The sequence below is a fragment of the Mesoplodon bidens genome (genome assembly GCF_964165515.1).
Source record: "Mesoplodon bidens genome assembly, chromosome: 14".
Taxonomy (NCBI): Eukaryota; Metazoa; Chordata; class Mammalia; order Artiodactyla; family Ziphiidae; genus Mesoplodon; species Mesoplodon bidens.
Window position 1 is genome coordinate 43,113,992 of NC_138170.1, and position 24,584 is coordinate 43,138,575.

General features: G+C 35.7%; 1 protein-coding gene across 6 annotated transcripts in view; it reads left to right on the forward strand.

The window, feature by feature from the left end:
* CCDC88A (coiled-coil domain containing 88A) overlaps positions 1-24,584 on the forward strand; it is a 123,745-nt gene that overhangs the window by 12,164 nt on the left and 86,997 nt on the right. For all 6 annotated transcript variants that reach the window (XM_081254526.1, XM_081254525.1, XM_081254530.1 and 3 more), the window contains one exon: positions 17,629-17,737. In XM_081254526.1, coding sequence (XP_081110652.1) covers positions 17,629-17,737 — 109 coding nt within the window. The remainder of the gene's footprint in view (positions 1-17,628; positions 17,738-24,584) is intronic.

Consider the following 24,584-nt stretch of genomic DNA (forward strand, 5'->3'; position numbering starts at 1 on the left):
TTCATAATCTTCAGTATCTCATTTTATTGTTTTAAACTTAAGTATTTGTGTTAGGTATTGAATGTATGTAACTGACCAGTATGAATCTATAGTGAATGGTGAATGATCCCAAGCATGTATTTGAAAATAAATCTCTGGTTATTAGCTTTTTTCCTTCTTTCTTTAATTTATGTGAGTTTTACATGTTTCTTTTCAGTGAGTGTGTATGTGTGTGTGTGTATTTAGCAGGTGTAGATTAGGGAACCCTACTGTTTATAAGTTAGTTAGAAGTTTGGTTTAGCTTCAAGGGTTATGGATAATCAGGGAAGCCTAAATAGGGAGGAAGCTAGATTTGATTCAAACCTTGTAGAATGATTGGACTTGGTTGCCATAGATGAGAGGAGGGTGTTTTAAGCTAGGGAAGCAGCTTGAGGAAAAAGCATATTATGTATATTTATTATTTGGGAGATGGTGAGGGGACTAGCCTTAGTAGAGGATCCATGCTGGAGAACCAGAGTAGGCCAGCTTATGGGAAACCTGAAAATTAACTACAGGTAGTATAAATTAGGCTGCATATGGCAGGCATTGGAGCCATTTAAAATTCCTTATTAGAGAATTAGAGTATTATTTTAGGAAAATAACTTTGGCATTCGTTTGCAGAATAGGTTGAGTATGGAATTCGTTTGTTTATTCCATTTATTGAGCCTATACTATTGGGTTGGCCAAAAAGTTTGTTCGGGTTTTCATAAAATGTTATGCAAAAACCCGAACAAACTTTTTGGCCAATCCAATATTTACAGTATTGTAAGTACTGAGAATTATACCAGTGAATCAATGGAATAATTCTATCAGTGCTTGATGAACAGGTAAGGAAGATAGATGGTTAGTAATGGATGTCATTTATGCTTTTGGTGTTGAGGTCCTAGATCAGGGTGAGCTGTATGATTGGAGGAGCAAATTCAAGAACTACTGCAAAAGAATTGATGGAATTCTAGGTATAGTGTGTGAAAATGAAGAATGAAAGATGATGCCAAGGTTAAAGCTGAGTAGACAGACTATATTTAAAATTATATACTTACAGGAAAAGTGATGTGAAGTTTGGATACTATTTTGCATGAAGAAATAAGGATATTTAATTTCTTTTTATTTTTCATAACTTGCAACTAAAACATTTAAATGTATAAGATAGTCATGTGTTTTGACAGTGATGCCTAATTTTGTATGAGAAACATTTCAATTGCTGTGTGTTTGTGCTCTTGTTTAAATTCTCATTACTATTAGTTAATGCATATTTCATCTATGAATTTATTTAGTAAAATAGTTTTAGGATGTGTTATTACAATTCTTTTGGGCTTTTGGAATGCTTTAAAGTCTACATTTATGGGATATAGCTTATGTAGGAGATTTAACAATTCTCTGAAAATTAAGTTACTTTTTCTTTTTGGCCGTGCTGCACGGCTTGCAGGATATTAGTTCCTCCCCCAAGGATTGAACCTGGGACCTTGGCAGTGAAGCACTGAGTCCTAACCACTGGACTGCCAGGGAAGTCCCATATTGCATTTTAACTGTTTAGAATTTAGTGCTCATTATGGCATACTTCTGTTAATTGTGAGGATTTAAAGTTTTGTCTGTGCTAATAGAGGCTAAAACAGTGTTTCAGAGTTTAGGTAGTGCTGTCTTCAAATTTTTCTGTTACCTGAGAATATTCATATAATTACTCTGTTTTGCACATTATTCTGAAGACATAGGCTGTTGCAGAGTTACTTACTCTGGTCTTCTTTGCGTAGTTCTCCAGAGTTTTTTTTGTTTGTTTGTTTATTTGTTTGATTTTTGCGGTACGCGGGCCTCTCACTGTTGTGGCCTCTCCCGTTGTGGAGCACAGGCTCCGGACGCGCAGGCTCAGCGGCCATGGCTCACGGGCCCAAATGCTCCGCGGCATGTGGGATCTTCCCGGACCGGGGCATGAACCCGTGTCCCCTGCATCAGCAGGTGGACTCTCAACCACTGCACCACCAGGGAAGCCCTGTTTGTTTGTTTTTAATTCTATTTAAAAAATTAAATTCTTAAATTTATAGAGAAATTAAGCTCATTATTTATTGAGTATTGCACATTTTTCTTTTGAACATCCCATTATTCATGAACTTTGCTGTTCCCAGTCACTTTTAACCTATTCTAAAATCTTAGGTAATCTGTTCCTCTATTAAAAACTAGTGACCCATTTTATTAAATTGGATGTCCCCAAAACAGTTTATTCCTCCTGGGCCATTTGTAGACCATCTTGCCTATTAATCATTCCTTACCTCCCTATTTGTGTGTGTTTCTTCTAACTTGGTTTTCAGTTGATCACATCTTTTTCAATACTACACTTGTTTTACGTGTGGCTATTTTTTCTCTTCTATTTTACTGTATTTTTTCTTTCATTTCTGTCTTACCAGTGCCTTTTAAATAGGCATCTATTATTTTGCTTTTAATTGGTGGGCTTATAATGAAGTTAGCTTGTGATCCTTTTGGATCACTTTTATGGTGTCCTGAAAAGGGCATATTAAACCAATATTGTTTAATAGAATTCTGCTCTTTATAGAATTCATATTCTTAGAGTTACCCTTAGAGTTATGGGGGCTATTTTTTTTAATATTAGAAGAACTGATGATGAAAAAATGTTTTCTTATCAAATTTTAAAACTTTTCACTTCAGGTAAGATTCTATGATTATGTATTTTAGTTCATTAATTAGAAGAGATTGTACGTTGGAAACTACTTTTTAAACTTTTTCCTCATTTTAGAGGGCTTTATTGCTTCTCAAAAATGACAGTGATACCTGTCACTGATAATTAATCAAGTGAACTATTTAAATTACCCTAGGAGGGTTTATGGACTTCAGGTTAAGTATCTTTAGTGAATCAATAGTGTGGGAGTGAAAGCCATACTGGTTAATAAGTCTGTCACTGATCAAGGAAAATACCTAACTACATATCAGCTCAGTTTGAGATTTCTTGAGTCTCTAGGACTGACTGGATCTGGAGCATATACTGCCCTAGGATACTGATTTAAAGAAACGTCTGTGACCCTTTTTTTTTTTTTTTTTTTTTGCGGTACGCGGGCCTCTCACTGTTGTGGCCTCTCCCGTTGCGGAGCACAGGCTCCGGACGCGCAGGCTCGACGGCCATGGCTCACGGGCCCAGCCGCTCCGCGGCATGTGGGATCTTCCCGGACCGGGGCACGAACCTGCATTCCCTGCATCGGCAGGCGGACTCTCAACCACTGCGCCACCAGGGAAGCCCTCTGTGACCCTTTCTTAAGGCTTAAGGACAGTGGGTGAAGGTTCCGTCACCAATCAGTGATGCTCGTTGGTGCTATATAAACAATTTTTGTTTCAGTGACTGGCCATGTGGTTAAGGACAGTGGGTGAAGGTTCCGTCACCAATCAGTGATGCTCGTTGGTGCTATATAAACAATTTTTGTTTCAGTGACTGGTCATGTGGTTGACCACTGAATAAATGAAGATTCTGTTATTTTATGAAGGCACTGATAAGCATAATACTAAGTCCTCTGGTTTCTATAATCAAGAACAGGAGTTGATTTGCCTAATACAGTGGTTCTCAAAGTGGGATCAGCAGACACCCGGGGGGTCTGTCTGGTTCTCTGTCAAGTCAAAATTATTTTTATAATAATATTAAGATGTCATTTGCCTTTCTTGCCTGTGTTGCAAAAGCAATGATGGTATGAAAGCAAAGGTGGGTAAAACTGCAGACATCTTAGCATGAATCAAGGAGTAGTACGAAGTTGTGCTGGTAGTCATTGTATTCTTCACACTTGTGGTTAAAAAGAAATCCAGCTTCACTTTAAAGTGCCCTTGATGAAGCAGTAAAAGTTATTTTATTGAATCTTGACCCTTGAGTACGTGTCTTTTTTTTTTTTTTAAGGCGGCTCCACATGGCATGCAGGATCCTAGTTCCCCGACCAGGGATCAAACCTGCGCCCCCTGCATTGGGAGCGCATAGTCTTAACCACTGGACCGCCAGGGAAGCCCCCCTGTGTGTGTCTTTTTTACATTCTGTAGGAAAAAATGGGAAGTATGCATAAAACGCTTATGTTGCCTAATGGAATATAATGATTATCTCAAGAAAAAGTACTCATGATTTTTTGAGTTGCAAGGCCGAACAAGTCTGTTTTGTGGAACACTGGTTTTTTTTTTTTTTTTTTTTTTTTTTTTTTTGCGGTACGCGGGCCTCTCACTGTCGTGGCCTCTCCCGTTGCGGAGCACAGGCTCCGGACGCACAGGCTCCGGACGCGCAGGCTCCGGACGCGCAGGCTCAGCGGCCATGGCTCACGGGCCCAGCCGCTCCGCGGCATGTGGGAGATCCTCCCGGACCGAGGCACGAACCCGCGTCCCCTGCATCGGCAGGCGGACTCTCAACCACTGCGCCACCAGGGAGGCCCGGAACACTGTTATTTATTTATTTATTTATTTATTTATTTATTTATTTATTTATTTATTTATTTTGGCTGTGTTGGGTCTTTGTTGCTGTGCGTGGGCTTTCTCTAGTTGCAGCGAGCGGGAGCTACTCTTCATTGTGGTGCGAGGGCTTCTCACTGCGGTGGCTTCTCTTGTTGCGGAGCACGGGCTCTAGGCGCGCCGGCTTCAGTAGTTGCTGCACGTGGGCTTTCTCTAGTTGTGGCAAGCAGGTGCTACTCTTCATTGCAGTGCGCGGGCTTCTCATTGTGGTGTTTTCTCTTGTTGTGGAGCACGTCTAGAGTGCAGGCTCAGTAGTTGTGGCGCATGGGCTTAGCTGCTCCGCAGCATGTGGGATCTTCCTGGACCAGGGCTCAAACCCATGTCCCCTGCACTGGCAGGCGGATTCTTAACCACTGCGCCACCAGGGAAGCCCTGGAACACTGTTTTTACTCGAGAGAATGACTGACAGACAAACCATAGTTATTCAGGCTTGCGTATTCGGCACTTTTTCAAAAATGAATAAAGTGAGCCTATCACTTCAAGGAAAATAACTGATACTATGTTTGTCAGTGATAAAATTGAATTATAGAAACCATGAGCATGGTAGCTTCTCAATATTTAAAGACTTTTCTAATGAGATTGGAGGTGATAAAAATCAATGTAATTTTAAAATATTGAATAATAAAATGTGCAGCATTTGGCAGATCGTATAACTCAATGAACCAATTTTCAAAATGACCAGTGCTTGATAAGAAATCATGCGTATGTAAAAGATCCATTCAACACGCCAGATAAACCAACGGATTTTAATGTATAACAGTAAGAAAAGTTCATTGATAAGGGCTTCGGATTCCAGATTTCGTCCAACCTTTAAAAAGGTACCACTTCACTGAATTTTGGTAGTATTAAAGAAGAATATCAATAATTATCTGAAAAGGCTATTAAAATACTCTTCCTTTTTCTGATTGCATGTTTATGTAAAGTCAACTTTTTTCATATACTTAGACAAAATAATGTATCACAACACATTGAATGTAGAAACAGATTTAAGAATTCAGATGTCTTCTATTAAGCCGAACATTAAAGAGATTTGAGATTTACTAAGTTATGAAAGAATGTCACTCCCCTCTAAAATTTTTACTGTTTTTGAAAAAGATAGCTACTTACCATAAAAATGCTCTTTATGTTAACATATGAGTTTGTTATTTTTAGATGGACTAATAAATTATTTTTTACTTCTTAATTTTAATTTCTAATATAGTAAATATAGATAGATGTAACTCACATAAATAAAAGTTCCTTAGAGTTATCAGTAATTTTTAAGAGTGAAAAGAGGTCTTCAGGGGACTTCCCTGGTGGTCCAGTGGTTAAGACTTCGCCTTCCAATGCAGGGGGTGTGGGTTTGATCCCTGGTCGGGGGTAAAGATCCCATATGCTCGTGTCCCAAAAAAAACAAAACATAAAACAGAAGCAGTATTGTAACAAATTCAATAAAGACTTTAAAAATGGTCCGCATCAAAAAAAATCTTTTAAAAAAAAGAGTGGAAGAGGTCTTCAGACCGAAAAGTTAGAAAACTGCTAGACTAATATTTGGAGGGCTCCTGTTGGCTCATTCTAAGAAGTAAAGGGTAGATCTTTAGTCATTTTATCCAATTCAGATAAAACCAGAGTTAAGTGTATTGGATTTTTATTCTGTTTGTGTCCATTTGCAATTTTTAAATCAAATCATTAGTTCTGTTTATTCACTGTTAAATCAGTGAATATCATGCTGTACTGCTAGCTCAATCTTGGGCCAACTAGAAAATGTCAGATATTTCTTCAACTTTCGAATCTTAAATTATGTATCTTAAATTATGAGAATGTACAGAAGGGTGTTGGGCTGTGTCCATAATGTCTATGTGGTAATTATGTAGCACATACCTCTCCAAGAATGACTATTCAGTCATTGTGAAGATCAAATTAGTTAACATATGTGAAAATATTTTGTAGATATTTAAAAGCTTATATATTAATATTAGGTTTTATTGTTGGCCTTTTGGCCATCATGCACAATGATTGAGCTTGTGAGAAGGGGGAGATACTACTAAGGTGAAGGGATACTTTTTTTAAAACCACTTATTTCCCTGATATCTTACTACTTGGATAACCCTAAATGTGATGATATTTACCCAGTTAATAATTTTTCATAAAGTTATCATATTGGTATATGTACATTTGAAGTCAGATATGCAAATAACTTACTTATTTCAAAATGTTTCGAGGTGACATGTAAATACTATGCGGTTATATGTTTCATAATATAAAATATCTCAAAAAATGTTTTAAAAACCCTGTATACAACTAGCTTTAAATTAGGATGGCATTATCAAAAACATGAGCACATGTAGTTGTTAAGCACCAACACTAAACAGATGGTTCAAGAGGATACATAAGAGGTTTGAAGTCGGGGTAGAAGAGCATAAAGCCATAAAAACTATCAGATTTCTGTTTCTCATAGATATTAGACAATAAATAAGTAAAGACATAATCCTTGGTTATATAAGGATCAAATCTTAGAATATTAGTGTTGCAGAATTACTGTCTTTTCCTTCCTCTTTTACTCTAATTTAAAAATTACTGTATACAATGGTAGATAATACTGTAGCCTGTTTATTGAAATTAATGTACCTTGTCATAAGTAGGTCATTTATAAATGTGAAATTGCTTGAGGCTGTCTTTTACTGCCATGTTGCATTTAACTTCTGGTTGGACAGATTTGAGCTATATTGCTAGGCTATTTGCCTCTAAAGCATTTTTCAGTTTTCATCTTATAAGAGGAAATGGTCGATTTGAGATTATGTTGGCTTAGAAATAGTTGTATATAATTAGAAAGGTACTTGCTCACCTATCACATGTGTATCATTCAATAGCTCATCTTTTATTTTAAAAAAAGATCTTTCCAAAGATAAAGTCTTTTTTTTTTAAAGTATGCTTTCAAAAAGAGCTTAGTCCGGAGCCTGTGCTCCGCAACGGGACAGGCCACGGTGGTGAGGGGCCCGCGAACCGCAAAAAAAAAAAAAAAAAAAAAGGAGCTTAAACAAAACTTCATTAATTATGATTGTCTATTCTGAATTAATCTTTGTTTAGCATTTTAAATATTAAACATGAAGAAAAGACAGGATATTTAGAATACTGAGTAGACTACAATTTCTCTATAGAGAATTCTGGACTCATATTATACCAAGTGTGTTTAAATTTCTATATTGTAACTTTTACTGTGTAAAGAAATAAACCTTAAAATACATGCAGGAATGGAGTGCTTTCTGTATTTACATAAAATGCATACTTTTTACAGAAGAAATGTTTTATATTGTTTTATTTTCTTATGCATAGTCTCACACATCTTACGACCCTCAGTCTCTAGCATTGAATCTCGCATATATAGCCTCATATTTTTCCCTAGAAGTAAATGAAATAGACAGGCTTCATGAAACAGAATTTTTTGTGGGTGTCTTTTCCCTCTTTAAAAAAATGTTTTACATGGTTAAAAGAATTAGTTAATACCAAAAGGTTCATAATGAAAAACAGCAATCCCTGCCCTAACTTACATCTCAGTTCTGTTCCCCAGAGTAAAAACTTTTAACTTTTTTTTTAGCAGTTTCTTCTGTCACTTAGCCCCAAAGATAGTGAAAAAATGCCTACCCTAGTATTTATTTTATTTTTTTACCCTAGTATTTCTTGGTTTATCCCTTTTAGGCATTATCTACTGACTTCCTGATAATGGTAGGTGAGATTTTAGCCTTTTTTATGTCCCATCTCTTTATTTTCTTACCCTGTCCTTCTAATTTGTTTCTTTATTATAAGTTTAGTGAAATCAGTAATCAGTATTCACATATAATGTTTCCTTCAGAGGCAGGTAGTGTATCATTATTACATTTTTCTTTTTTAAAAAAATAGTACTTTCCTAAAGTTACTAATTTTCTTTATCTTGTTTTTTTTGTTGTTGTTGTTGGCTGCTTTGGGTCTTTGTTGCTGCGTGCAGGCTTTCTCTAGCTGTGGCGAGCGGGCTTCTCATTGCGGTGGCTTCTCTTGTTGCAGAGCATGGGCTCTAGGCATTCGAGCTTTAGTATTTGTGGCACGAGGGCTCAGTAGTTGTGGCTCTTGGGCTCTAGAGCGCAGGCTCTGTAGTTGTGGCGCATGGGCTTAGTTGCTCTGCGGCATGTGGGATCTTCCCGGACCAGGGATCGAACCCGTGACCCCTGCCTTGACAGGCGGATTCTTAACCACTGTGCCACCAGGGAAGTCCCATAAAGTTACTAATTTTCTTGATTTGCATAATTTTCAATAAATCCGTCCTTAAGTGTTCAACTGTTTTTCATGGGAGTTGAGATTAAGACTTTTCAGGCAGTTTCACCTGAGGGAAGTCCCTCTCACATAAAGAGATCATGTTCTTGGGGTCAAAGGGCCTGTTTTCATGATCCTAACATATGTCAGTATGACCCTAACTCAAGTTAAGCCTGAGTCAAATGGGAAACCCAAGCCTAGTAATCGAAAGTTTGTTGCTCTCTAGGTCCATAACTAGAGTGCTTAGCAGTTACTTTTTTCTCAGATTTCTAAAGTAATTTCATCTGATATCCTTAGTATATAAAAGCTGAACTGTTCCCTCTTTTTATATTCAGAATTGTTTCGATTGTTATAAACAAACTTTCTCAGAGGCTGAAGAAACTTAATATAAAACTTACAGATTGTTTTTTTTTGTAAAAAAAAATTCATAAAAGATTTTGAACAAACCAAAATTCTAAATTCTTAAAACTTGCTAATTCTTAGAAGAGCTTTATGCAAAGGAGACAATAGGCCTTTCTGGCAACTGAATAAATTTTGAAATATCATATGAGGAATGTTGGACATAAAATTTTAAAAGAAACTTTAGGACTTAATTTAAAAAATCACTTTAAGAGCACAGAGAAACTTGGTAACAATTCTGTCAGGGCAAAGATAATATTTACATTATAAAATTTATTAAAGTGGGAATGAAATCACACGTGTTTATTGGGATGTTATACATCCATTCCAAAGTATAATCCAAATTATATATTTTCATGTAACAATGGGCTTGCACTGTAAACTTGTACAGTTTTTTTAGTTTACATACCTCTTCAGTAGTAATATCAAAACTAAAATCTTTTTAAAATATTTGTCATCAGGATTAAATACCTAGGTTTTTTAATAAAATATTACTGTAATGAACTGGAAGGGGGAAGGAAATGAATATTCTTTAGTTTGATTAATCACTATGAAAACAATTAGGAATATGCTCAAACAATATAATAGAAACAATGATTTATTGTATACATGCATTTTATAGATAACATTGCCGAAACCTTTTTCTTTCTGTCTTTTCTTTGTTGTCCTGAATGATAAGAGAAAAGGTTGAAAGAGAGAGAGTAAAGGGAAAAAGTTGTAAGAGCCGAGGCAAATTACTACTTTGGACTTCAATTTTCTGACTTATAGTGAAACTAGATAATCTCTAAAGTATTTTTTAGATCTAAATGTTATCATTTAGGAGATAGTAATGGGTGAGAGGTAATTTAAAGGAATTCAAATATAGAGTAAGGAAAATGGAAATAAAAAGATGGAAGAAGACTAGAAAGAAAAGATATTTACTGAATGTCTGTGATTCCAAATGAAATTTACATAACCGTAGTATACCTAACATTTTTACTAGGGTTATTCCTACTTTCTTTTCCCAGTTTCAAACAGACTTTTCTCCACAATGATAGCGTGACTAAACTAAGCTCTTATACGTTAAGTAATATAGCCACAGTATGTACTCAATGAGGATTTAACTTACTGACAGAATATGTACCAAGTTGATTACATAAAACAGGATTTTCCCTTCAGCTCTCTGAATTTTTAACCATGACCTGCTGACCACGCTGTGGTCTTTCCTCTGCCATGACATGTGATCTGACTGCTGCAGTACAGTCTCCTTGTTTTTGTAAGTAACTAGTTCTGGGTGATACCTTTACCTAAGAGACCCACTTTTCCACTTATCTTGTCATTTGCTTTGGGCAATTCATTACTCATTATTTGCTTTGAGTATAAATCAGTCACAAGTTGGATTTAACTCACTTTACTATTATTCTTGCTTGTTCTGTACATCTCAAATTGTGGTTTAGGACTCTTGTCACTCAACTGATCTTTGGGACACAAACTTAGTAGGGAGTGTCTAGTCCAGACTGCCAAATGAGTCTTTAGCTTGGAGAATGTCATTTCATAACTCTTTTTTTCTTTTAGATGTTGGGGGTAGGAGTTTATTAGTTTATTTATTTATTTTTGCTGTGTTGGGTCTTCGTTTCTGTGCGAGGGCTTTCTCTAGTTGTGGCAAGCGGGGACCACTCTTCATCGCGGTGCACGGGCCTCTCACTATCACGGCCTCTCTTGTTGTGGAGCACAGGCTCCAGATGCACAGGCTCAGTAGTTGTGGCTCACAGGCCCAGTTGCTCCGCGGCATGTGGGATCCTCCCAGACCAGGGCTTGAACCCGTGTCCCCTGCATTAGCAGGCAGATTCTCAACCACTGCACCACCAGGGAAGCCCCCATAACTCTTAATAGTAAGCAACAATTTTTGAAACACTGTGCTTGGTCTCAGATCATTTATTCTTTTTATTTATTCAAACATTTGGTTAGGATATATGCTAATTTTTAGAGAATAAGATAAGGTCCCTGCTGTCAGGGAGTTTACATTCTAGTGAGAAAGTGAGAGGCATAAAGGCAATTAGTATTGGAAGACCCATGATAGAATGATGTACCCAGAACAGGGATTAGTTGTTATACTGTGGGGTGCGGATGATGGAGTAAATAGTCTAGGATTGTAAGGATGATTCAGTGTTAAAAAGGCAACAATGTAATTCACTACATTAACATATTAAATGAGAAGAATCAGATGGGAGTAGATGTAGGAAAAATTCAGCACCAGTTAAGATATTGGATAGGAATAGGAGGGAACTTAATTTGAAGAAAGGTATTCATCAGAAAATTACAGTGAACATTATGCATTCATGGCAAAACATTAAAAGCAGTCCCATGAAATTTGTGAACAAGGTAAGGATAGCTCTTATCTCCATTATTATTTGTTAATACAGTAAGTAAAGAAACAGAAATGAGATGTACGATTGGAAAGGAGGAGGTAAAACTGCCATTTGCTGACAGTATTTTTTTTACTGAGAAAATCCAAGAAAATGAACTGAATAAACTAAATTTTGAAAGGTTGTCAATCAGAAGTGCAATATACAAAAACTACAGTTTTCCTATTATATACTAGCAATGACCAGGTGGCCAATGAGATAAACAAATCTATTTCACAAACAAAAACCCAAGGAGGAAAAAAAATCCTACTTAAATGTAAAGGCATTTGGGGGGAAATTTTAAAATTTTACTAATGCAAATGTCAGTCTTTATCAAATTAATATTTTTAATAAAATCCTAATAAATCTCAACAAGCTTTTTCATAGAATCTTATAAATATCCTAACATTCATAGAAAACAGCATGTATGACTAAGCAGGACAATTTACTTGTTATTTATTTATTTTAAGCAGGACAGTTTAGAAAGCAAAAACAAAAGAGAGGGAATTGCTCTAATAGAATCAAGATGCCAATAAAGGTATAGTAATATTTAGAAGGTTTTAATGACATAGGAATAGACAAATGGGTTAAAGGAACAGAATAGACTCCAAAAGTGTATCCACACTTATATGGGAATCTAGTATGATCATAGAGATCAGTGGGAAACAATAAGCTCTTCAGTATTTGATGTTGGGATAATTGATTATCAATATGGAAAAACTACAAATTTTATTCAAGAGAACCTGCAAGAGTACCAACAAACAACCTGTTAGAGTTTAGCAGGGTTTCTAAAGATAAGAGCAATACACAAAAATTGATTGCATTTACATATCAGTAGTAACCTGCTAGCAAATATATTTTTAAAATATTACATTCACACTAACAGCAAAAACTAGAAGGTATTTAAGACTATAGCTAATAAAAGGCCTTCCTAGAGAAAATTATAAAGTGGTTTTGAAAAAGGACTCGATGGATATGATCCCAAAAGCACAGCAACAAAAGCAAAAATAGACAAATAGGATTGCATTAAGCTAAAAAACTTATGTGCAATAAAGGAAACAGTCAACAAAATGAAAAGGCAATCTATGGTAGTTATAAATGTAATTATAGTAATAGATTTTGATTGATAATTATGGGGAGCGATGAGTGTATACTGATGTAAACAAACACACACATAAGTAAATTAAAGATAGGTGAATATCAGATTATTGACATAGTTTCAAAGTATGTCTTCACAAAATAATAATTACAAGAGGAAAATAGTAACTATAATGGAGAAAACTGGCAAATACCAGTTTAGTCAAATGATAAAAGTGAATATCATCAGTAATGGGCTAAATTGAAATCAGGTACCACCTCTTAGGATGCATTGGAGAAGATCAGAGCATCTCTTCTATATTTTTCCTGTCACAGATACATAACCTGAACTTAATTATGAGTAATATACGATTTAATCAGACAAACCCAATTGAAGGACATTCTATGAAAGTACTGGCCTGTAACCTTTTAAAGTGTCTAGGTCATGAATTTCAAGGAAAGATAGAATCTGTTCCAGCTGAAAGAGACTAAAGATTGTAATTCAGATTACTGAATGCAAAGTGTGGTACTGAACTAGATCCTTTTCCTATAAATCCATTCCTATTTGGAACAACAAACTTGAATAGATTCAAAAGATTGGATTATAATAATTGTATAATTGTTAATTTCCCAATTTTGATAGTTATATGTGTTTGTACAAGATAAATACCAAAATATTTGTGGACTATTTGGTATCAGGTCAGAATTTATTCTCAGGTGGTTTAGGAAAAAGGCTGTACTTGTCCGTGCAACTTTTCTGTAAGTCTGATGTTGCCCCATAGGTCATTTAGTCTCTTTCATTCATTTCAGGGTTTTTTTTTTTTTCCCCTCTGTGTGCTTTGGAGTTTTTTTTCCCGTGTACTCAAGTTCACTAATCTTTTGTTATAGTTTCCTATCTTCTGTTAAGCATATGCAATGAATTTTTCATTTCAGATACTGTATTTTTTAGCTTTAGAAGTTCCATTTGGGTTTTTTAAAAGTAGTTTACATTTTTCTCCACATAATGTTTGTTTTTTTAAGTCCTTTAGTATATTCATAACAGCTGCTTTGAAATCCTTGCCTACTCTTTCCATGGTCTCTTTCATTACTGGATCTGTTTCTATTAATTGTTTCCATTTTCTTTCCTGGTTACAAATCACTTTTTTTTTTCTTCTTTGCATGTCTAGTAAGTTTTTATTTTATATTGGACATTGTGATTATTACATTGTGGTGTCTGGATCTTGTTCTTTAAGCAGTGTTGAATTTTGTTTTGGCAGGTTGTCAAGTTACTTTCATTCAGCTTGATCCCTTTTTGTTTTGTTTTTTTGGCCGTGCTGCATGGCACGCGGGATCTTAGTTCCCTGACCAGGGATTAAACTCATGTCCCCTGCAGCGGAAGCACAGAGTCCCAACCACTGGACAGCCAGGGAATACCCAGCTTGATCCTTTCAGTGCTTGTTTTAACAGCTTAGTTAGGGAGCCTCTGGAATAGCTTTTACTTAACTGCTAGTTTAGTTCCAAGACATGACTCTTCTGAGGTCTCTACTGATGCTCTAGGTGTTTACTCTGGCTGTTCGGAGCTTAAATTCCTCTGTACTTTGTGAGCTTCGGGTGTTGTTTAGCTTCCAGCTTTTCTGTGCTTGTACTCTGCTCAGCCTCCTGGAGTTTTAGGGTACCTATATATAACTTAGTATTTAGCCAAAATCTTAAGGGCATATTTTGGGAGCTTTTTGTTTGTATAGCTCCCTTGTGTCTGATATTCTTTAACTCCCTAGAATTCCAAACTTTGTCTCCTCAAGTTCAGCGAGACGTGGGCTACCCCTCCTTATACCTCATTCCGGAAAATACCTTACTGCTTCGCCAGGGATTACAGTCTTGCATTACTTGCTGTTCAAAGTCTGAAAATAGTTATTTTGTATGTTTTGTCCAGTTTTCTAATTCTTGATGGCAAAAGGGCAAATCTGGTACTAACTATGCCTTCCTATCTGATCTTTTAGCTGAGTTTAGTTGTATTATTTTCTCACTTAGTACTATGAGCAATCTCAGTGTAGATGGTTGAGCTGATCCAGTGTCAGGGATTGACAGTATGAATGTGATCAAAGGACAGAAGGATCAATGTTGGGAGGGCTGGCAAGAGAATTGTTGAAGTAAAAGCAATAGTTCTCAGAGTATGGTTTGAGGATCCTTTCAGAGGGTCCATAGGAGTTTCCTACTTCTAACTAAATATCCACGTGAGGCTGATTTTTTCTTCATATACATGAACCAAAATAACACAAACAGTAGATTGAATGCAGAAGCAAAGATGAACATCAGCCTCTTCTTTTAAGTTAAACCAGATATTAAAGAGATTTGTAAAAATAGTGAAACAATGCCAGTCTTCTCACTAAAATTTTTTTTGGTTTGGTATTTGTAAGCATGTAATAGGTTTATTATTTTTTTAATGAGTTAATAAGTAAACAAATAATTGTGAAATTTTCTGTTTTATTTTCTAATACAGTAAATACTGATAAATATAGCCCACAAAAACAGAAGAATTGCTGAAATAAAGCACCATAAAGTGCTGTCTAGGGAAGGAACTGAAGGCATTAGGAGTGCAATAGACAGTGTAAAAAAAGGAAGGGATTAAGGAATGAGAGGTTTCTGTTCAGTTCCTATTCTCTATTGGATAGGTGTCAATGTCTTTACTTCTCTGCATTCTCATGTGGAGGTGCCTGCATTTAAAGTCGTAGGGTAGTACTCTGTCCCAGCAACTTCTTAGGTATCTGCTTTATGATACGATGCACTCAGCCCTTGCATAGGGAATCCTGATTTACTGTCTGCCATTTCACCTGGTAATGTCTTTTTCTAGTTTGCCCTCCTTGTCCTAATGAGGAACTAGATCATCCTTACTTATGTTCTGGCATTAACTTACCCTTCTGTTCTGGTGCTACCACTTTTACTTAAATTTCCCATTCTTTAAAAAAAGTTTTTAATTAAAAATTTAAATTTTCTTCAGCTTTATTGACATATAGTTGACAAATAAAATTGTAATATATTTAAAGTGTATATAGTGGTGGTTTGATGTATGTATACATGTGAATGGATTCCCACCATCTAGTTAATTAACATGTCCATCACCTCACATTTTTACCTTTGTGTGTGTGTGTGTGAACATTTAAGTTCTACACTTTTAACAAATTTAAATTATATAATACAGTAGTTACCATGTCTTAAAGATCTAATGATCTTTAGGCCTTATTCATCTTATAGCTGAAAGTTTGTATCCTTTTTTCAACCTCTCCGTATTCCCACCCAACTCCCCTGCTCCCAGACGCTGGCAACTGCTTTTCTACTCTCTGTTTCTATGAGTTTGACTTTTTTTTAAGATTCTACATATAAGTATGAATATATAGTATATTTCTCTTTCTGGCTTATTTCACTTAGCATGATGCCCTCAAGTTTCATCCATGTTTTCACAAATGGCAGGATTTCCTTCTTTCTCATGTCTGAATAATATTCTCTCTGTCTCTCTCTATATATACATGTGTATGTTTGCGTATGTGTGTGTGTGTATATATATATAAATATATATATTTCCTATGTTTTTTATCCGTTTATCTGTTGAAGGACATTTGGGTTGTTTCCATATCTTGGCTATTGCAAATAATGCTGTAGTGAACATGGGAGTGCCAGTACCTCTTTGAGATCCTGTTTATTTCCTTTGGCTTATATACCCAGAAGTGGGATTGCTAGATCATATGTTAGTTCTATTTTTAAGTTTTTGAGGAACCTCCACAGTGGTTGCACCAGTACATTCTCAACAACAGTGCACAAGGGGTCCATTTTCTCCACATCCTCACCAACACTTATGTCTTGTCTTTTTGATGATTGCCGTTCCAACAGGTGTGAGGCTCTTTGTGGTTCTGATTTGCATTTTCCTGATTATTAGTGATGTTGAGCACCTTTTCATGTACCTGTTAGCCATTTGTATGTCTTTTTTGGAAAAATGCCTATTCAGTTCCTCTGCCCATTTTAAAATCAGATTTTATTTATTTATTTTTTTTGCTATTGAGTTGTATGAGTACTTTGTGTATTTTGGACATTAACCCCTATTAGATATATGATTTGCAAATATTTTCTCCCAGTCAATAGTTTACCTTTTCATTTTGTTGATTGTATACATCGCTGTCCAGAAGCTTTTTAGTTTGATGTTAGTCACGCTTGTTTATTTTTGCTTTTGTTGCCTTTGTTTTTGGTGTCACTGAGTTTCTCATTCTTAATGGTGTCCTACCTATTATTCTTGTTCAGTTTCTGCTACTTCAAACTCATTCAACCCTTTGCTTTTTTTTTTTTTTGCGGTCCGCGGGCCTCTCACTGTTGTGGCCTTTCCCGTTGCGGAGCTCAGGCTCCGGACGCGCAGGCTCAGCGGCCATGGCTCACGGGCCCAGCCGCTCCACGGCATGCGGGATCTTCCCGGACCGGGCCACAAACTCGCGTCCCCTGCATCGACAGGCGGACTCCCAACCACTGCGCCACCAGGGAAGCCCCCCTTTGCTTTTATTGAATCTACAAAGTTTACCCAAGATAAACGTGTTCTCTTGTGTCATCACTTCACTCTTTAATTTCTCAGGGACATTGCCCACTCAAATATAGTCTCCATTTTCCAGTGAGAAGATACAACATTTATTGGTTATCAGCCTATATTTTACATTCTTGATTTAAATCGATTTATTTTGGGTGGTGGAAATATATATACTCAAAAGGAATAAAATGTTATTCATTGCAGGAAGGTGGAGAGACAAAATGAGAATGAAGGGCAACATCTGACTTACATCTTGCCACTGTCTTTGAAATATCAGATGCACTTATATCAATTAAAAGCACAGAATACATGTCAGAGTAATCATATGTCCTTTTAGATCATCTGTTAATGAAGATGAATACACAGTTTGTTTAAATAAAAATGTATTATATGATTATTTTTAGTCATCTATAAGTTGATAGGTATATTTCAATATAACTTTTAAAGTATTTCTTTTTTTATTTCTTACAGTAATCCTAAATCGGAGAGTCAGAGAGTAAATAAAAAAGTCAACAATGATGCCTCACTTAGAATTCATAATCTATCCATTTTGGTGAGACAGATTAAATTTTATTACCAGGTAAGTGGTTCTTTTTTTAATCTAGTATTTTAATAACTCCTTGCATATTCACATTTTTGTGTTGTTTAGCATCTATCACCTAATATATACTAAATGCTTATTATATACCAGATACTGTCTGTTTGCTGGAGGTTGAGTAGTAATAACACAGTTTATTTCTTATGCAATGTTAAAGATGCAAGCAGGCACTTCATAATTATCTAATTTACAGATAATTTCTTTATTTTATGAATTTAAAATTTTTTAAATTTCCTGAGAATTTATATAGTGCAACACTTTGTTAACCTACTAGAATTTTGCCTTCGAAAAATATACTTTTTATTCCTTTTTTGAACTTAAATTGGATGCATATTTCAGAGTTTGAACATGAGCATTTAAAAAAATTTTTTTATTATATTTTATTTTTGGCTGTGTTGGGTCTTTGTTGCTGTGCACAGGCTTTCTGTAGTTGCAAGGAGCGGGGGCATCTCTTCATTGTGGTGTACGGGCATCTCATTGCAGTGGCTTCTGTTGTTACAGAGCATGGGCTCTAGGCGTGTGGGCTTCAGTAGTTGCAGCATGCGGGCTCAGTAGTTGTGGCGTGCGGGCTCTAGGGCGTGCAGGCTTCAGTAGTTGTGGCGCACGGGCTCAGTAGTTGTGGCACACAGGCTTAGTTGTCTGTGGCATGTGGGATATTCCCAGACCAGGGCTCGAACCTGTGTCGCCTGCATTGGCAGGCAGATTCTTTTTTTTTTTTTTTTTTGTGCGGTACGCGGGCCTCTCACTGTTGTGGCCTCTCCCGTTGCGGAGCACAGCCTCCGGATGCGCAGGCTCAGCGGCCCTGGCTCACGGGCCCAGCCGCTCTGTGGCATGTGGGATCTTCCCGGCCCGGGGCACGAATCCGTGTCCACTGCATCGGCAGGCGGACTCTCAACCACTGCACCACCAGGGAAGCCCAGCAGGCAGATTCTTAACCACCGCGCCATCAGAGAAGTCCTGAACGTGAGCATTCTTAAGGCTATCGGTATGCCTCAAAGAATTGCTATAGCTGTATCACACAAATTTTGGTATGTTGTATTTTTTAAAATGCTTATTTTTAGTCATTTTCTAATTTTTCTTATGATTTTTTTATTTCACTTAGGAGTATTCATTAGAATTATGCTTTTAGACTTCTAAACACATGGTATTTTTCAAGCAGTCTTTTTTGGTTTTGATCGTTGGTCAAAGAATGTGGTTTGTATGATAATGATTTTTTGACATTTGTTAATAATAACTTTGGCTTGGTGTATATGTTGTCAGTTTTCATTAAAGTTCCATGTGTGCTTGAAAAATAGTGTATTCTCCAATTGTTTGGGTACAGAGTCAGAGCAAGCTTGTTTGTTAATTGTAATGTTCAAACTTTTGCAGCCTGATTAATTTTATCTCTTGATCTATCAGTTATAGAGAAATATGAGTTGAAATCTCCCATTATTATGATGGATTTGTCAAGTTTTCCTTTATACACACTTTAAAACTAGGTTATTCAGTGCAAACAACTTTAAAGTTGTTATATTATTCTGGAGAAATTATACCATTTATAATTGTTTCTACATATTTTTCTTTCTACTGGTTTAAAATTTTTCACCCCACTTCTGTTTCTTGGGAGGCTATCCTTGAAATTTTACTTTTCATACTTTAAATAGCAAAGGCCAAAAGTAATCAATACCTTACTCTTTTTATGTATTAGTACTATGACCTTAGAATGTTTAATTTCCCCATAATGATTTTTAAGCTGTTCTTATTTTGTATTTTAGTTCTGTTTTTAAACCCCATAAATTAAATATTGAAAGTACTGTTAAATAAATCAAATCAGTGTTCTTTTAGATCAAGCTACATGTTTTCCTTTTTTTCCTCCTCATGGTTTTCTTTTGTATCTCAGACCTGCCTTTGGTATTATTTTCTTACAGAAGTCATCTTTTGATTGTTTAGAGAAGGTTTGTTGATCGTAAGGTTTATCAATGTCTGTCTGAAAATGCCTTTATTTCACCCTTCTTCTTGAAAGGTAATTTTATTGGGTATGTAGTTTTAGGTTAACAGTTACTTTTCTCTCAGTGTTTTGCAGATTTTTACCTTCTCTCTCTGGAGTCCTTTTTGTTTTGGAGAAACCAGCTATCAGTCAAATATTTGTTCTTAGGTTAAACTGTCTTTTTCTCTCTCCTGGCTTCTACTACGGTCTCTTCTAATATTGCCTCTTTTCTATTAATCTGATATTCCTCAGATATTTTTATTATGTGTATATTAGACTTTCCTACTCTATCCTCCATGATTATTAAACTTTCTTTTACATTACAGTTTACAGTCTTGTGCTACATCCTGAGTATTTTTTTTCAAGACTAGCTCTCCAGTTTGATAATTTGCCCCTCATATCTTCTGTTTAACCCACTGATTAAGTTTTGCCTCTCAGTAATCATAGCTTTCATTTGTAGAAGTTCTGTTTGGTTCTTTTTCATCTGCTTTTTCATTTTGTTTATTAATCATTCTTCTTAAATTTTTTCCTTCCTTTATTTCTTCAGAAATTTTTTAAATGTCTATTTTTTATTTTATGTTGGATAATTACAAAATCTGAAATCAGATCTATGGGGATCTGAATCTGCCCTTTGTTTTCTGCTTGCTGTTTCTTGTGGTGGTAGCTGTTGTGGCAGTGTGTGTGTGTGTGTGTGTGTGTGTGTGTGAATTGTGAGCTCATTTTGTGGGGGGGAATTTATCTGTGGGAAAATACTTCTGGGTCTGGGCCAAGGATGCATTGCTTCAGAGAGGATTTGTTTCCTTTTGTGCAGCCAAGCCTGAAACACTTTTCATTTAATTTATTTTAAGCAGCTTTATATTATTGTAGAAGCATACTTGTATGCTGTATATAGAAAACTAGAAAAAAATGAGAAAATACAAACATAATTTCAGGGCCTGGAGATTACCATTGTTAGCAACTGAATATATGTACTTCTGGATCTCTTTTTCTGCATTTGTGTGTTTGTAAATTATGTATTTATGTGTTTACATATGTATTTTTTAACTGGGACTACATTATCGCAGATTCTTAGGGAAACAACCCTCCTCAATCTCAAGCAAAGGCCAAGAAGAACAGCTTCTTCTGTGTCTTATTTGCAGGGTTCATTTTTTAATTTTGTTTTATCTTTTGACAGTTACCTTTTTATTTTCTTTTGAGCTCAGTCAATAAATTTTAAAAGATTTTTAGAAAGCTATCCAGCATTTTTGAACTCCTTCCTTCCTTTCTTTCTAATATTTAGTATTCCTCATTGCCAGAAATAAAAGTCTATGCTAGGTTTTTTATAAACTTAAAAATTTTTTTTTCCAGTATTCCTTCTCTCATTTTCCTCTCTTTGATTTGAGTGAATTAGGTTCTATGTTATATCTGTTTTGTCTTTTATTTTTATTTTGTGTCAGTATTTCTAGATACATTAAACAAAAGACTAGATAAAGGGATGCAGTGACTCATCAGAAAATAAGTAAATTATAGCTGTTTTGGAAAATTACCTTGATGCTTTGATTTTTTTTTAAAGTTATTTTTATTCCTGTGAATGAAGGCGAGAAGGTGAATTTGATTATCAGAGACACAGTTTACAAGTAAAAATCTTAGTCCATTTTTAGGATTCTGTGAGCAGCCATTGTTTGGTATGACTGCACAAGCTGCAGTTTAAATAAATACTAAAAGAAGCAAGGTGGTTCTTCAGCCACCATTAAAATAATGAACTGAATCATTTGAGGCCCAAAAGACAAGAACACTTTACAATTAAGAAATTTATTAGGAAGTTTTTGCATGTTTGATGTCACTAATAGTAAAAGTAAAAATTAGGTCTAGTACCATTAATTTAGTTGCCAGAGAAAGCAGGTACTTTTTAAGGTTTTTCTTTAACATCTGTTATAATAAGCAACATTTGGAGTATTTTTGATACTTTGGTCAGATTTTCTTTCCTTTTAACATCATTCATTTAATTTTTTTCTACATCCTACTAAAATATAATAAAATAGTCTTAATTCTTTTCACTAGTAACACAGATAAAAGGCTGAATATAAATAGTATGATAAATGTAATTATGTTTGAGTTTTTAAAACAGATTTAGAGTCTCAAAGGAGAGACTGCCATTCCAGTATATTCTAGAAATCTCTGAAGCCCATATTTAGTACCTTAGAAATGTATAGTTTTAGTATTTTGTTCAGTGTGATTCAAGAAAGGGAAATGAGCCCAGACCTTTCCCAGAAGTATTAAGTTCTTACTGTGAAGGAAGTGTTATGGATAACTTGTAGGAAGAAGGAGAAACCTGGTTTAAGTTGTCTTTGAATAGTCTCTATTCAAAGTTTGTCTGGCACAAACTTGAAATAATCTTTCTTACAGTGCTTTAGCAACATGAATTTCAATTCACAGAAACTTGTGTATCAGTTTTAAAAGTTTCTAAACTAAAACTAAAAAAATAGTTAATATACCATTTTTATAGAAAAGTTATACAAAGCCAATTAAAAATAATAAGAATGAAATGACTTGTATCTTTCAAAGCACTTCTACTATTATTTTCCTATTAAGATAATCTCTGCCAGTTCTTTCTTGTTCTGTCTTTATTTTTATTAATTATTGATGTTCTGCAAATCTTTCTGGACTGTCTTCATACCAGGATAGATTTTCTACCAATTCAGTGAAGCTTTGCGTTAATGGTCTTGAAAATTCTCAAATTCTCTATATTTGAATATTTGCATATCTTTCAGAACTTGCATCCTTCTCCTTATCTCCACCTCCACCAATATTCCTTCTTGTTCCCTGGTTTCTTTTTATTGTTAGCCCTTATCACCAAAAACATTTACTTATTTTCTTTCTACCCCTACGAAAATGTAAATTCCATGGGAGCAAGGATTTTTGTTTCTTCATTGCTTTATTTCCAGTATCTAGAATAATGTCTGACAGATAATAAACATGCAATAAATATTTGTTGAATGAGTGGCTGTCCTGATTTTCTCAAAACTTTCTCCACTTTCTTTTGTATTGGTAAAATTCTTTCTTTTTCTATACATTTTTAAATAGGTTTCTTATCACTTTACTAACAAATTGAAGTCTATTCACTAATTCATTTACATGTTATAATTCTTAACCCATTAATTTACAACAAGTTAATTGTTGCTCCTGCTTAACAAAGTAGTATTTATCTTGGACTAATTTATGTATTGTTTTTCCATTTCTTAGCACCTTAATAATGAACATCTTTAGAGCTAAGTGAAGTCTGGGAAGTCTCAGGATGATATAGTAGAGCTTTAATAATAACAATCAGTTTTTCTAACCTCTGATTTCTTTTATGTCTTGTGTATTTTTTAATGTTACTTGTAAGATTGGAATTGGGAAACAGGAATTTTTACAAAAAGTTAGCTAGAATTCTCTGAAGAACCCATAGAACCAATTAGAGGTTTTAGAATAATTTGGGTTTTTTTAATTTGTATAATTTTTAGCTGCCTTACCTAATATTAGCACTTTCAGACATAACAAAATCAGTACTTGGAAATAAAGTAAAAGGTAGATTTTTTCTTCATTAACTCTAATATTTAACAACCATGATTTGGGCTTACCTGGTGGTGCAGTGGTTAAGAATCCGCCTGCCAATGCAGGGGACACGGGTTTGATCCCTGGTACGGGAAGATCCCACATGCTGCCGGGCAGCTAAGCCGTGCGCCACAACAACTGAGCCTGTGCTCTAGAGCCCGCGAACCACAACTACTGAGCCCGCATGCCACAACTACTGAAGCTGGTGCGTCTAGAGCCCGTGCTCCGCAACAAGTGAAGCCTCTGCGATGAGAAGCCCGTGCACCGCAATGAAGAGTAGCCCCCGCTAGCTGCAACTAGAGAAAGCCTGTGCATAGCAATGAAGACCCAACACAGCCAAAAATAAATAAATAAAATAAATTTGTTAAAAAATACTAACCACCATTTAAAAAAACTTTACACTTTTGTTTCACTTCTTATCCTTCTCAGCAAAAGTCACACACATAGTAAGTCAAGGAGCTGAAATTTAAGCCTAAGTTTTCTGACTTGACTCTGCCATAGTACTCTATACTAGGCATTCAGATTCCACCATACTAGAGTACATCTTTAGATACAGAGGTACGTTTGAATTTGCTTCATCCAAATATAATCGAACGTGATAGTGTAAAGGTTAAGCAAACTGTATTAACACAGGAGGTCACTGATGGTACCATATGATGAAAGAATATATGAGATTGCTTTTATCTTTGTGGAGAGACTAAGTTAGCATTAGAGCATGAGGTATCAGAATAGGCAGGAAGTGGGGAGCCACCTGAGGAAGAGGATGTAAGAAAGAGGTGGTGGACCATATTAAAGATTAGTACCCACTTGGACAATTTCCTGATAACTCTGCCAGCGTAGAATGTTACATGGTACATCAATAAAATAGATTGCCTTGACTTAGATTATCTCCACTAAAAAGGATATAAACAAAACAATGATCGCTCTTTTTTTTTTTTTTTTTTGCGGTATGCGGGCCTCTCACTGTTGTGGCCTCTCCCATTGCGGAGCACAGGCTCCGGATGCGCAGGCTCAGTGGCCATGGCTCACGGGCCCAGCCGCTCCACAGCATGTGGGATCTTTCCGGATTGGGTCACGAACCCGTGTCCCCTGCATCGGCAGGTTGACTCTCAACCACTGTGCCACCAGGGAAGCCCTGTGCTTTCTTTTAAATATGTACAAATATAGTCCTGAAAATTTTGCTTTAGGGCAAGGAAACTAAAAATTACAATTAATTTGAAATTTATTTCTTTAAGTCCATTTAGTTGTTTCATACTTGGCTATAGAATATTTTATCTTGGCATAACTTTC